Source organism: Eumetopias jubatus, unplaced genomic scaffold, assembly GCF_037043125.1.
Source record: "Eumetopias jubatus isolate StellerSeaLion01/CBP00866 unplaced genomic scaffold, mEumJub1_p1.0 scaffold_14, whole genome shotgun sequence".
Classification (NCBI taxonomy): Eukaryota; Metazoa; Chordata; class Mammalia; order Carnivora; family Otariidae; genus Eumetopias; species Eumetopias jubatus.
Window position 1 is genome coordinate 57553076 of NW_028274820.1, and position 14413 is coordinate 57567488.

Sequence of the window (14413 nt, forward strand, 5' to 3'; positions counted from 1 at the left end):
AATAACCTGAAAATAAAAAAGAACAAAATGCCAAAAGGAATAGAGGAAAAATGGTGAAGAAAACCAAGAATTAGAAGCTGAGTTTGCTAATTAGGAATGCTTTTGACTGTAAGTAGCAGAAAACCCAGGCTAACAGTGGCTTAAGCCATGTGGACAACTATTAATTACTTAAGGAGATATGCAATGGTGGGCAGTCCCAAAATTAGTTTGGCAGTTCACTGATTTCATCAAGCATTTCAGCCCTTTTGATCTTTGCATTCTGTCCCCTTCAGTGTATTTGCAGTATTGCTCCTCAAGAGCACGAGTTGGCTGCCACAGCTCTCAGATCCACCTCTGCACTCAACAGTATTCAAAGAATGAAGAGAGAGAGGAATCATGGCCAAGGATATGCTTCTTTTTTTTTTTTTTTCCGAGAAGACACACCTTCCTAAAAACTCCCAGCTGATTTATCCCAGTATTTCACTGGCCAGAAACAGATCACATGTTCACACCTAAACCAGTCACTGACAAAGGCAAGAGAGTTACTGTAATCCAGAATCTTGGCTGGAAATGCCTATGTCAGAATCAAATTCAGGTCTGTTAGCAAAGATGAAAGCAGGAATGGCACTAAGTGGGTAGCCAAAAAAACCCCAGCCATTTACAAAAACAAGTGAAGGGTTGGATTTGGCCCTCAAGCCATAGTTTACAACCCCTGAGTCACCTGTGGGTCTTTTAAACTAAGACTCCAAACTCTTTTAGCCACAAAGGAAATGATTAATACATTCAACTACAAATTAAAAACTTCTACAAGGCGAAAACAACACCTTAAGCAAAGTTGCAAGAAGAATGACAAGCTACATGTAAATATTTGCAACTCTTTTCACAAATGGATAAATCCCTAATACATAACACCTATAGCTCCCCTTTGCTGTCTTTTTCCTCCTCTCCCATCATTACCTTCAGCAGGCCAACATGCTCCTTTCCCCCCATCTTAAAAGACCTTTCTCTCCACCCTATTTCTCTCACCAGTTACTGCCCTGTTTTTTCTACTCCTCTCTGCTCTGAAATTCTCAGGATGACATGTCTCCAATATCTTTCCTTTCTCCTTAATACCCTGCCAGTCCAAAAGTGCTCTTGTCAGAACCCCATGTTGCTCGAGACAGTGGTCGATTTCAGTCTGTGTCTTACCTTACTTTTCAGCAGCAGCTGATGCAGACACTCACTTCCTCTTCCTTGAAGAAAAAATTTGCACTTGGCTTCAAGGACATGAACCATCAAATTCTATTTTCCTCCACCTCTTTTGTCCCTCCATCTCAGGCTCTGTTCATTCCTTCTCATCTCCTCATTTCTCAGTGCTGGCTCACTGCAGGACTGGATTGGGGCTCTTGTTTCTTCCCTTACTCGATCCCTTGATAATCTTATCTATTGTTACAGCATTAAATGTCACCTAAAGTCAAACAACTTCTGAGTTTATAACTCAAGGCTAGATCTCTCTCCTTAGCTCCAGATTCATACATAAAACTGACACCTCTCCTTGAGGTGTAGTAGACAACAAAATCTTTAAGGCATCTTCAGCAGAACTCCCATTGCCAACCCCAAACCTCCAGGTGCAGCAATCTGCATTATAGTTGGAGGAAACCCCATCCTTTCAGTTGCTCAGGCCAAAAATCTGGAATCATTCTTATCTTCATCCCTTTCTCCCTCCCAGGCACATACCTGCCCTAAGGTCTTTACATTAGGTTTTCCTTGGCCTCTGATGTGTCTGGCCCAGTTTTGTTTTGTTTTGTTTTGTTTTGCCTTGACTTATTCTCTCATTTTCTTCAAGTCTTTGCTCAGTGTCACCTTTTCAATGAGACCTGATCTGACCACCTGTGGCATAATAAATACATTTGGTCTTTGTTCCCAGGTCCTGGTCTAGAGTTCCTAAAACCCTTGTAATTTTTTGAGTGATAAGGGTGATAGGAGCATCTTTTGTTCTTATATTTGGTCTTTAACAATGGGTCCTGACAAAAGAGTTTCTAAGACCCTTGGAATGTCTGAAGTGAGAATCTTTTTGTTTGCTGACCTGCTGACTGGTGGCTTGGGGACCCTAGATCGTTTCAGGATGACGGCTGGTCACCAGAAAGCCAAGGCATGTTTGGAACTTGGAACTTTCAGCTCCACTCCCCCATCCTCCAAGGAGAGGAGAGGGGCTTGAGATTGAGTTAATAATCTTTTAAGGTCTAAGTGGGAATATGTCTAAGATATGGTATTAAATAATAAAATTAAGGTGCTGAACAGTGTGTATGCTCCTTTTGTTTATAAAAAAGGAAAAATATAAGAACATATGTTCATCTTTGCTTTTATTTGCATAAAGAAAGTCAGGAAAGATGCACAAGAAATTAATAAAAATGATTACCTGGGTGAGAGACAGGAAATGGCACAAATGTCGGCACCAAAGTGATATGAGGAAACTTTTGGTGGTGTTGTGTAAGTTCACTAACTTGACTGTGGTGATGAAGTCACAGAGTATGTATGTAAGAATACAACCAATGGAATATTTTAAACACAGATTAGCATAACTCAATTGTATCTCAATAAAGCTGCTAAGGATACATATACATATAAGTAAATAAACTTGATTTTGAAACAAAGGAGAGAAATGGTTCAGCCTCTAGGTGATGCTTGGTTGAATGACTGTCTTTTTGCTTTTGAGGAATTTTGGTTTTGATTTGTTTCTTTCATGGAGCAAACTCAGGCAAATTTATAAGCTATAAGTATATATGTATAAGCATAGAAAACTGTAGAAAAGAGAGGAGGCAATTAATGGAGCAAAGTCCTGAGAGAAGAGATGGAATACTCAGAGCCCAAGGCCAGAGGATGCTGTTGGCACTGGAGGGAAGGGATAAGGTTGTAAGGATACACCTTGGGCACTAGGCTCCATGTTTTAGCCTCTAAATGCTGAACCCTGAGAATCAGCTCTTAGTTTTGGATACCAGTGGCGTTATTGTAAGCTAAATTAATCAAATGTCCCCAGTGTTCCCCTCACTCAATAATGGTGCATCTCCTTAGAAGGGATTTCTCCCAAATTCAATGACTCCTTCTAAGGTATGACTGATGTGTATCTATGATACATTCTAAAAATAAGATTATTGAAAACTGGACGGAGTTTTTCCTCTTATCAAGAAAGAGCTCTAAGTCAGAAGGTGCTTTGTTCTAACTTTACCAGACATAAGTACCCTGGAGCAACTCTGAGAGCCCTGATATTTGTGTCCCTGTCATATGTTTGTGCAATATGGAAAGAGAAGCATTCACCTAAGTGAAAGGGATGTGGCCTTCAAAATTTCTAACACATACACACACACAGACACACAGGCAGGGAGAGAGAGAGAGAATGAGAGAGAACACCGGAGCGCAGAGCTAGCAGAGCTAGCCACGCAGTAATTGATATTTAATTCAGTGCGGTGGAAACAGCACAGAAAGTTTAACAGAATCGCTTGTGATTTTAACATTAAAATAGCTTGTACCTTAACACTTTAATTTCCTAACATGCCATTTTATTTAGAGAGTTGGACTTCCAGTAGTATTCATTCAGGTAACGTTTAAGATAAAAAGTCCTGATCCTGTAAAAAATGGTTTTCTGAATCTTTCATATTCATTCAACAGGTTTAACGTGATGTGCCAATTAATGGTGATTTTTTTTTTAATCTGTTTCATTTCAGTGAGAACCCCCATTCTCAAACAACGTTAATGAAAGTATTTGTAACTACCCAAGGGCTAATAAAGGAGAAATTCCTGTTCATTTACCCGGTAGCTTTGGGTCAGAATTTTTCATTCGATTGCGCTTTAATGGGTGTCCAGATGGTCGAAACGCCGCTCTTTCCCAGCAAAGAGAGAAAGTGGGTTTACCGTGTCCCATTACTGGGGACTTTTCAATCGCCACACTTTCAGTCCTGATGGAGCCGGGCTCCTAGCGTTTGGGCGAGTACTTGGGGTGTACTGATCCACTCGAAAAAGAAGCTGGGGAAAGGGACCGAAGCCACAGAAGCCCATTCTAAGACGCTGAGTGGAGGAGGGGGCCATTTGGGAGCCACTAAACTCGGGACCTCGGACAGGCGCCCTGGACCAGTTTTCCGCGCAGGAAGATCTGTGCACCAACTTGTCTCTACTCAGGATTTGTGCCCCGCGCTTCTGCCGCGCGGGTCCCGGAGATGCCCCACCAAGTAGAGGATTCATGTATCCCCTACCTTGCCACCCATAGAGTTGGTGGTCTCAGTGACAGGCGACACAGTAGATCTGGGCTGCTCGTATCTCAAGCTGGACTAGACGGGGTGTGAAGGAAAGCCGGGTTGGGCGCCGCGTGAGGGCAGGGACTCGGGCTTCGGCCACGCTCGCATCTCTCCAGGACCCCCCCACCCCCGGCAGGGCCTGGGGTCCAGGAGTTGGGGTGCGGGTGGCCACAGGAGCCGCAGCTCGAGCGACTGCGGCTTCAGCCCCCTCCCCCCGCCCCCACCAGTCGGGGGCGGGAAGTGGTGGGGTGGGAGTCACCCGAACGTGATTGCCCGAGGCCCCTCCTGCCGCGGCGAGGGAGCGCCATAAAAGCCCTGTTGCGACCTGCTCTCCGCACCCTGTCCGCCGGCACTCACCCCTCGGAGAGGCGCACCTGACTGCAGAGCGCTCGCCGCCCCGCCACGCCCGCCCGCTCGCCCGCCACCGTGAGTGCCACGACCCACTCGGCTTGGGGCGGGAGCGGGGGGACGGCGCCGGCTCACCCTCGGGGGAGCTCTGGGGCCCCGGGAGGGTCGCGCCCGGCTTCCCAACCCCTGCGCGCCGCGCTCTGTCCTCTCCTGCCCCGACGCGCGGCGTCCGATCTTGGAGACTAAATTCCACTTTCTCCTTCTGGTCCTTTCCGACTGCACCTCCGCCCTGCTCCCATACCCTCCCGGCTGCGCGGTCCCTCTGGGTTATCTTTTGGAGGACTTGGAGGGAGACGCGACCCCAACCCCGGGCAGGTGGCAGTTTCCTCGGGGGTCCCTGCCTGGATGGAGGTTTCCCTGGCAGCTCCCGCTGAGTGAGGGATCACCTTCCCGGATCCTTGGGATCCGAACTGAGACTACTGCCCGGAGGGCAGTTCTCTCCTCTCTCTCCCAAATTGTCACCCCGAAGGAATCTCAGCCATAACTATCTATCTCTTGCAGCAAGACAGACCACAAGCATTAGAGAAGAAACTTTTCCCCTCCGACGGCGATTTGGGGAAAAGGGTAGGAAGGTGACAATTCCTTAACCTACGGGGAGCAACTTCTACATCTGTTTTTAAAGTATCTAAACTGGCGCCGGCTGGCGCTGGCCCCCAGTCCCGCGCCTCTCGTTGCGCGCGACTCTTGCGTCCAGCGACTTGGACGGAATTTGCGCGGACTTTTCGGGTGGAACAGAGGGATCCGGCCAGGGCAGGTGTTGCCGTTAGTAAGCGGAGTGCTGCTCCGCTTCCTCTAAGGGACTGGGTTGAGCGCGGATTGAGGGGTCGCGAGTGATAGTGGGGAGGGAGACAAGGGAGGGAGGTTCGAGGCGTGTGTCCTTTCCATCCCCACTCTTCTCCGCTGCGCCTTCTGTGCCCGCAGATGCTGGGTAGCAAGCGACTGGGGCTCTCCGGACTGACCCTCGCCCTGTCCCTGCTTGTGTGCCTGGGCGCGCTGGCTGAGGCGTACCCCTCCAAGCCAGACAACCCCGGAGAGGACGCGCCGGCGGAGGACATGGCCAGATACTATTCAGCGCTGCGGCACTACATCAACCTCATCACCAGGCAGAGGTGGGTGGGCTCCTCGGGACCGACTCCCGGAGCGCCCTGTCCCACAACCGGAGATCCTGGGGATCTCAGAAGACTGAGACCAGTTTTTTTTCTTGCTTGTATTCCTGGGCAGCACAGTATCAGACACATACTCAGTTCTCAGTGAATAATTGGGTAGGGCACTGAACACTTTCCCTCTGCAACTATAGTTACAAAATCGTGACCCCCCAGATTTAGGCTCCTTAGGCTGTGTGGCTGTCCATCTTCTCCCACTCACTCCCTGCTCTTTTTTGTTCTTAGAGCAGTTGGGGGACTGTTTGGAAACCTGGATGGGAAAGGACCCCCCCCCAAAAAAAAACAGGTCAGGAGTGCTGGGGTAAGTGCTGTAGGGAGAAGAATGAGCTGAGTGTTGAGAAACTACAACCACCACCACCAACCAGGAAACAGCTGGGTTGCCAAAGACACTGCCAGATTTTCCAAGCTGCCCAGAGCAAAATTGAATGACAGTATTTAGGATAAGACAAATGGAGCTAGTTTCTTTTCTTCTGTACAGTGATTTTTTTTTCCAGTCTCAGCCCTTTACTTAAAAATCTTGATGCTAATAAAGATTTAGCATGAAAACAGTTGATCTAAAATGCAGACTCTTCCCATCTTCTAGTAGGTGAATTTTGAGAAGGAAGTGCCCACTTAGTGCTTTGTTAAGGAGAAACTAGTCACCCTGGGATAAACCCAGGGATTAAATGGAATTTGAGAAATTGTAAACTTTATTCTGAATCCTCAGAAAGCTAAAATTAAATGTCATGTTTTCACTCTCAACATCAAATATAAAGCAAAAAAAAAATCACATTCTAACTATAATATAGGATTTAAAATTTGTTCCCAAAATTGGTTCATCTTAGTTCTAAGTCATTCAATATCTTATTTTAATTACTGGTATCAAATGACCTTGATAAGCTAAAAAGGGTGAGCCCTTTAAAAACATTAATGCTAACATGTCTAAATTGTATTTTGTAAAGTGTTATTTTTGTTTTTACCATACTTGTTACTGTTTACAAGTCAGGGAATAGTTGGGAAGGATTCAAAGTGGGGAGAATTTATATTTCTTAAATAAAATTTTTTCCCTGTTTCATCAAAAAGGGGTATGACATCCTAAAAAACTTCTGAAAAAGTCCCAGTTTACATAGAATCAAATACATAAAATGCTGGAATTAAATAGTATTGGTTTGTGAACGTTGAAGTCGGTTCATTTTAATTAGGAAAAAGCAATGATGTTTTATATCCTAGTAGACTTCTCAGAAAGTTAAATGCTTCAAATACTTGCTTATGCTGTAGTATAGACCAGAGAAAAGAACTTGTTCAAATAAAAAATATTAATTTTGTTGTTTATCTAGGAAAAGCTTTGTTGGTTATTTAGTTTGTCAGTTATAACACAGTAGAACTTATTTCTGCAAAGATGATTGCTATAAAGCTTTACTATTGTATGAAAGCTTTAGCATTTCAAAATGTTTCCCTAGGCATTATTTCATTCTGTCTTCACCTCAAAGCTTTGAAGTGAATATAATTATCTCCATTTTACAGGTCATGAATCTAAGAACATTTTAGGAAGGCTTTTCTTTTTAGGGGTGATGAAACTGGAGCACTCCCACTGATTTCCCGCGGACATTGTCACTACCATCAGCATCCAGTGTGATCTCCATCTTTGATGAGGAAAAAATAAAGGGAAGGGACTTGAGTTTCATGGGAAGAGATTCAGGTTAGGTGGGAATGCATTGATTCTGAACCAGAGTTTTCTGTCTCATCTTCACATAAATTCCTTCTTAGAAACCATGAGAGGTTTGTCATCTGCACCCATTGTCTCCATTCCGTACTCTCATTGCCTTCCCATCTCACACACCCAATCCCCACCTGGTTGTATTTTTGAAAATTACGGTGTTATTTGTGAACATGTTTTTATTTGGCACAAATGGTAGTCTGATAACATTCTCTTTGTTCCCTTTTTCTACGCAGTTTTTAAGCTATATGCTCCCGGTCCATTGCTTCTGAAAGCTGCATCGTTTATTCTAGAGCATGAATCTACCACGTGTGGCTTTTACAGTTCCCTAAATCAGTGGTTCTCAACTGGTGCTGACTTTATACTCTAAACATCCTATGATGCCTAGGACAGCCCCCTGCAACAAAGAATTTTCCAGCCCCAAATGTCATATATAGTGCCAAGATTGAGAAACCCAGCGCTAGATTAGCCTTTCTCCATCCTGGTCACACATAGGAATCACCTGGGGAGCTTTCAAAATATACTAGTGCTGGGCTTCATCCCTGACCAGTTAAATCAGAGCCTCGGGGGTGGGACCTGGACTTTACAGAGGTTTTAAAAGCTTCCCAGTTGATACTAATTGAAGCCAGGTTTGAAAATTTTTTTCCCTAGAGACTTCATCTTTGCCAGTTAAAGCATGGTAGAGAAGAAGGATAATCCAGAATTAAGTAGAGAAGGAAGAAAAATGAACGTTGCTGTCCTGTGTGCCACTTTAGGACTGCAAATCCTGCTATTCTAGATTTAGGTTCTTTATTAGTAAATTGGAGAAACTATTAGCCAGTTCTATTCACTGGAGCATGGTGAAGATAAATGAATTGAAGTTGCTCAAGAGTTTTAAGATTAATAAAATTAACTGATGAACAGAATAAATAGGTATAAGCAGCAGTCTATAGTTTGATATCACAACTCCAGAAAATGTTGAGGAAATCTTACAAATGATGGGGGTGGGGGGAGCAGTTTGTTCGTTTTTGCTTCCTTAAGTCCCAGCAAAGGAGAAATAATAGGAAATCTTCCCCCAAAATTTAGATTTAATTGTACTTGATAGATATACCCTCTGATGGCTTTGTTTTGCTGTTTTACCTGGTAGCTAATCAATCCATCCAGGCTAGTTTTTCATTTGTGAACAATATGGCTTCTGGTATACAAGGCCTTTTCTGAGAAAGGGAAAAATATATCTTGGTATAGACTTGTCAGATCCTTTAGCAGTGAGAGACAGACAGATAGGCAAAGACCCATGTACTCACTCACCTGAAGAAATTAGCATATACCACCCTTGCATTCACATATAGTCCTAGATCCATATACTGCTCCAGGAGAAAAAAGACCAGTAACATTTCATGGTCTTTCCACGATCTGTGAGATTCCTTTATATTTACGGGGCAGATTAAAATCACAGCATGAGAGAAGGTTTTTAGCTTTTGGTACCCCAAACAAATATGGGAAATACAGGATCAAGGTTTGTTGTTTTCTGTAAGAACGAGTGCATTTCAACAGCAATATCTTCATTTGTGTTTTACTCTGTCACTTTCAAAACATTATGGCTCGCATTGGATTTCCACAAAGACTCCAATTTAAGCATGAGTTATGATTTTATTTTTACAAATGAGAAAACTGAGATTTGAAGACACAGGTGGGTCTAGAACTTCTGTCTGCTGATTTTTTTCCCAGGGCTGTTCCTGAAATATCATCTGGTCTCTTTGTTAAGGTTTAAACTGCTGTGTATCATCAGGACTATAGCCAATTTACTAATTATGGAAACATTTAAAATCATACTGTAATGTATTTTTATTTCCTGTCAGTTATAAAAGTCTATGTACTGTTTGTGGTAGTATAAAAAGGCAAGAATTTGACTAGGAATTTTGATTGGTTCAAATATTCTGGTAAATTATTATTTAAGCAAAATTATTTATAATTCAAAATGATATTTCTGATAATGTCTGTTTCATATACCCAGATTACTTGTTAACAGATGATCAACCACGTGGGACACTATCTTCCTTTTTTTAAAAAATATTTTTCCTTTTTATGACTATTTCAAATTTGCTTTAAGAACTTTTCTTTTTCTTCTTCTTCTTTTTTTTTTTTTTTTTAGGTATGGAAAACGATCTAGCCCCGAGACACTGATTTCAGACCTCTTGATGAGAGAAAGCACAGAAAATGTTCCCAGAACTAGGTATGAAAGACTTGTATGGGGACATTGTTGCAGAGCTCAAGATGGCACAGGAGAGGGAAATCCCAGAGGGCTGCCTGGGGTAGGGGTGGGTGGGGACATTGGAATGGGTCTTCCAGACCAGGTAGTATTTGGGCAGAAATGGAGATGGGTCACAGGGCAGTGAGGACCTTTGTTTTCATGTAATAATTTGCAAATCTCTAAACTTCTGTGGGGTATCATTTTCTACCCCAGATTATTTGGTGCTTCTTTGAAAATTTTTAACATAAGTGACTTTTACCTTAGAAAAGACTCTATATAGAATTTCTAACTGGGTTAGAATTGAGAGAATGTAGAGTAAGTCCTCATCTCTACATTGAAATGACCAATAGTCCATCTTTGGCGGGGATAATCTTTAGTTTTCATATGGTATTTGGAGTGTCTAGATGTCCTGCATATGTCACTCATGGGTCTTGCTCTAGTCTTCCTCATTTTACATGAAGCTGTAGATAAATCTTGGTGGCAGGGCAGGGGGGAGGGGAGACGTGGGAGGCAGCTATTGTTTACTTTTTGACATATTTTAAGCTCAATATCACATAATAATTTATTGCATTCATGGAATGAATGTTAAGGACATAATATTCTTAGGGACTTGTCTGTGACCTTGGAGGCTTTCTGGGAGTGTGGCCTAGTCTTGGGAAGAGGTGCCTACCAACAGCTGGTGTGAAACACTGTGGACAATGAGCAATGAGTGCTGCTGGAAAGCAGCCCGACCCTCCTCCATTTTCATAACTTCCTGGCTGTTCTGTCCTATCCCTCCTGCCTCTGCCCTGAGCAAGATCAAGGGGCACGTAGTTCATCCATTTCTGTGGGAGCTTGTCTGCCTTAAACCCAGAGCTTGACAATGTCAAGAACCAGGTTCCCCAGAAGAGGTCACTAGAACACTTGCTCAGTGAGCATGACTGGCATGTCACTCTTCATTGGGGTTCTCCCCAGAGAACAGAGGGGTGACCTGCTGAGCCACTTACTCCCCCGCCCCAACCATCTCTCTGTTGTCTTGTGAAATGGCCAGCCAGGGCCAAGGTACAGGTCTAGAGTTGTCAGGTTTGTTTTCTCTGAAGGAAACAACTATTTGGACTTGGAATAAAGCTCCAGTACTCTTGTATCTGGAGGTATCAACCCAGATTTAAACAGCAAATGCAAGGGAAGCAGGTGGGAAATTCATAAAGGTTATTTTTAATACTAAACACAGATGCCCTTAAGCTTTCATTGACATGCATGTGATGTTTATTGTGGTAAAAAGTTTAGGGTAGATCTTATGTACTTTCGGTAAGAAAAAGAACCATCCAGACTTAACAACCTTGCTGCTACTGTTTGTTTTGTGGCTTGAAGTCTCACAGTTGGTGCGTGGAATAGAGTTAATTGGACCCTAATGGACAGTCTCAATCATGTGCAGTTAGGAGGAGGCCAAAGTTGACAGCCTTGAAGTTGCCTGTGAAAGCTATTTTATTAAAAAGGGTTTTTTATAAAAATAGCATCTTACTACATAAAAAGCCTTGCAGGAAAACAAAAGAAGCATATTCAGAGTTGTGTAACAATAACTTTCTTGTTACCATTTTGTGTGATTCCTGTAGTTTTGATCTTTAGAAATATTGCAGAGTTCTTCGGTTCCTTTGATAAATACAGAGCCTTTTCAGTACTCTGAGATTTGCCTGAGACTCCTGTGAACATGAGTGAAAGCTACTCAGCTGGGTTTCTGCATATTACGCCACTGTCTTCTGCTCTGATATTCTACATGACCTCCTGTTTAGAGTGCCAACAGGGGCCTTTTCAATAGTTCCTGATCATCTTTCGGTTCAGAACTGAATGTCTCAATTTTGAAAGCCTCCCAGGAAGTTGGGAAGCTTCTCTCACATGCTTTCCTTCTTGTGTTTGACAGGCTGGAAGACCCTTCTATGTGGTGATGGGAAATGAAACTCGCTCTCCAGTCTTTACCTATTTTCAACCCGAATTTCATCCTGTAAAACTAGAGTCTGCCGATCCTCTCAATGCATGCAGCCACTGTGTTCAACTCTGCAGAGTTTCCCTTTGTCATCCTTGTATATATGTGTGTTTAAATAAAGTACCAAGCATTCAAAAATGTTATGTTCCTCAATGAAAAAGTCTGTGGGTGCAATAGTGAGAATTATTTTAAGGTATTCATTACATCACAATCTCCCTCGAGTAGCAGGTTCAAAGTTTGCTTCACCAATATTAAAACAGTGACTATGGAAAATATAAAGATATGATGATTTATGATGATCAAGATTCAGCTCTGTGTGTGTGTGTGTGTGTGTGTGTGTGTGTAACAATAGAAGTATTTAGAAACTTGGAGCAAGTGCATGCTAATTTGGAATAATTGGCTGAACTTTCCCCCACATGCACATGAAATCCCTGTTAACCTTGTTAACCTATACTATTAGCAGAAAGGACTGCTGTCTAATAGAACTTTCTGCAAGATGTCCTTTAATATAGTAGCCACTAGCCATGTGTGGCTTTGAGCATGTGCATGTAGCAAGTGCAAATGAGGAGCTGAGTTTTAAATTTTACTGGGTTTTAATTTCAATAGTCACATGTTTCTAGCAGCTATCATATCAGACAGCTTAGATCCATACATTTTTTGGGGCCACTACACTTAGAATTTGAGTCCTAAACAGAAATGCACTGAGTAAGAATGACTACCTTTTCACACAACATGGGGTATGTTAATTAATTCTGCTAAAGGTTATTAAACTTTCCCCCTCCTTCATGTACCTACGCATGGGCTTAGTTTTAAATTTATGTTATTAGATTCTTACATGTAATTTCTAAAGCAAAGAAAATGGGTCTCCTCCTATATTTGTACTTTGAATCTCCCTGTAAAAAATATTTTTAGGTGCTGTTTTAAAATTGATTACACAACTCCCATATACATCCCATCTTACGGAATCTTAGAGTATATAAAATATTCTCTGTATATAATGAATTCTGTTTCTTCAGCCACTGAAGTCAGTGACACTACAAAACATAATTCCCTTCAATGAAAGCGCTCTGCGATTTTCCTAAATTTGTCCTTATTTTTGTTTCTTTGGGCTTTGAACTAAATATCCTTATCTGCAGTTTCGCCTTCCGCAGTTTCGATTACCTGCGGACCATTGCTGTCTGGAAGGAGATGCTCCTCCTTCTGACGAATCATCAGACGGTCACTAGTAGCCTAACTTTACGTCACAGCGCCCACGTCATTTCCCTCACTTCATCTCATCCCGTAGGCGTTTTATCATCTCCCATCTCGCAAGAAGAATAAGGGTGAGTAGAGCATAGTAAAATATTTAGAGAGAGAGAGGTCACGTTCACATAACTTTTATTACGGTATATTATCAGTGTTCTATTTCATTATTAGTCATTTTTATTAATTTCTTACTGTGCCTACCTTATGAATGAAACTTTATTATACTTACGTATGTATAGGATAAAACGGTCTCTGTAGGGTTTGGTACTCTCCACGGTTTCAGGCATCCACTGGGGGTCCTGGAATGTATCCTCCCCTCCACCTGGATAAAGGCAGGCGGGGGTGGGGGGAGGTAGGGGACTACTGCACCAATATGTAAAGTGTTTTTGTAATCTTAAAATGTTGAGTAAGTCACCATTTCTTATCACATAACATCAAAAGTTCTTTACTAACCTAGTATATTTGGAGATTTTCTTTACTGAAATTAATATGATGCAAAACAAGTTGACTGAAAGATTCATTTGGCAGCACAGGTAATCTGAATATTCATCACCAATTACAGAACTCTCGGTTTCACGGAGCAGAGCAAATAGGAAGGAGGTATATAAACCCTTGAAAAATGACCTGGGAATTTCATTTTAAAACAAAAGTTTAAACCTCTTATCCTACCAAATGTAAGTGCCCCAAAGGCTAAATATTAGACAGTCTATATTTTACCTGTAAATCAGGCCTTGGTATCTCACGTCTTCACCTCATCTTACTAGAAAGAGGCCTGAAGCCTCACACCACGCGAGCCCTGTGGTCTGAGGCAGCGGCTTCCAGGCCATCGGACCTTCAAATTTACTAAATTTCTGAGTTCTCACTCATGAGATGGGATCATAAATCCTACCCGACTTTCCACATAAGTTTATACTGAGATCAGAATTCAAGTTAAGATAATGTTACAAGTAAGTAATAGTAGGGGAATGGATAAGGATGAAGTTTTTGATAATTCTCGTGTTGGATTATAACTCCCTTGCTGGAGACTGAATGTTTGTATCCTTTCAGATTTATATGTTGAAATCCTAATCCCCAAAGTGATGGCATTTGGAGGTAGGGTCTTTAGGGGGGTTGATTAGGTCACGAGAGTGAAGCTCTCATGAATGGGATTAAGTGTCCTTTTTAAAAGGGACTCCAGAGAGCTCCGTTATCCCTTCCATCATGTGAGGACACAGTGAAGATATGGTTGTCTATGAACCAGGAGGTAGGCCCTCAGCAGACACCAGGTCTACTGGTGCCTTGATCTTGGACTTCCCAGCCTCCAGAACTGTGAGCAATAAATTTCTGTTGTTTTTAAGCCACTCATCTATGGTAATTTGCTATAGCAGCCCAAATAGACTAAGATATTGCTAATAAACAAGAATTCACTTTAAGAAATACAATAGTGGTAAACATTTATAAACTGCAAAACTACATTCCAGGAGA

General features: G+C 42.4%; 1 protein-coding gene across 1 annotated transcript; it reads left to right on the forward strand.

Annotated features, from left to right (window-relative positions):
* Positions 1 to 5567: 5567 nt before the first annotated feature.
* On the forward strand, positions 5568 to 11666 carry NPY (neuropeptide Y). Its single transcript, XM_028119370.2, has 3 exons — positions 5568 to 5764; positions 9646 to 9726; positions 11642 to 11666. The coding sequence occupies exons 1-3, from the start codon at positions 5577 to 5579 to the stop codon at positions 11664 to 11666; spliced, it is 294 nt and encodes a 97-aa protein (XP_027975171.1). The 5' UTR covers positions 5568 to 5576.
* Positions 11667 to 14413: the final 2747 nt, after the last annotated feature.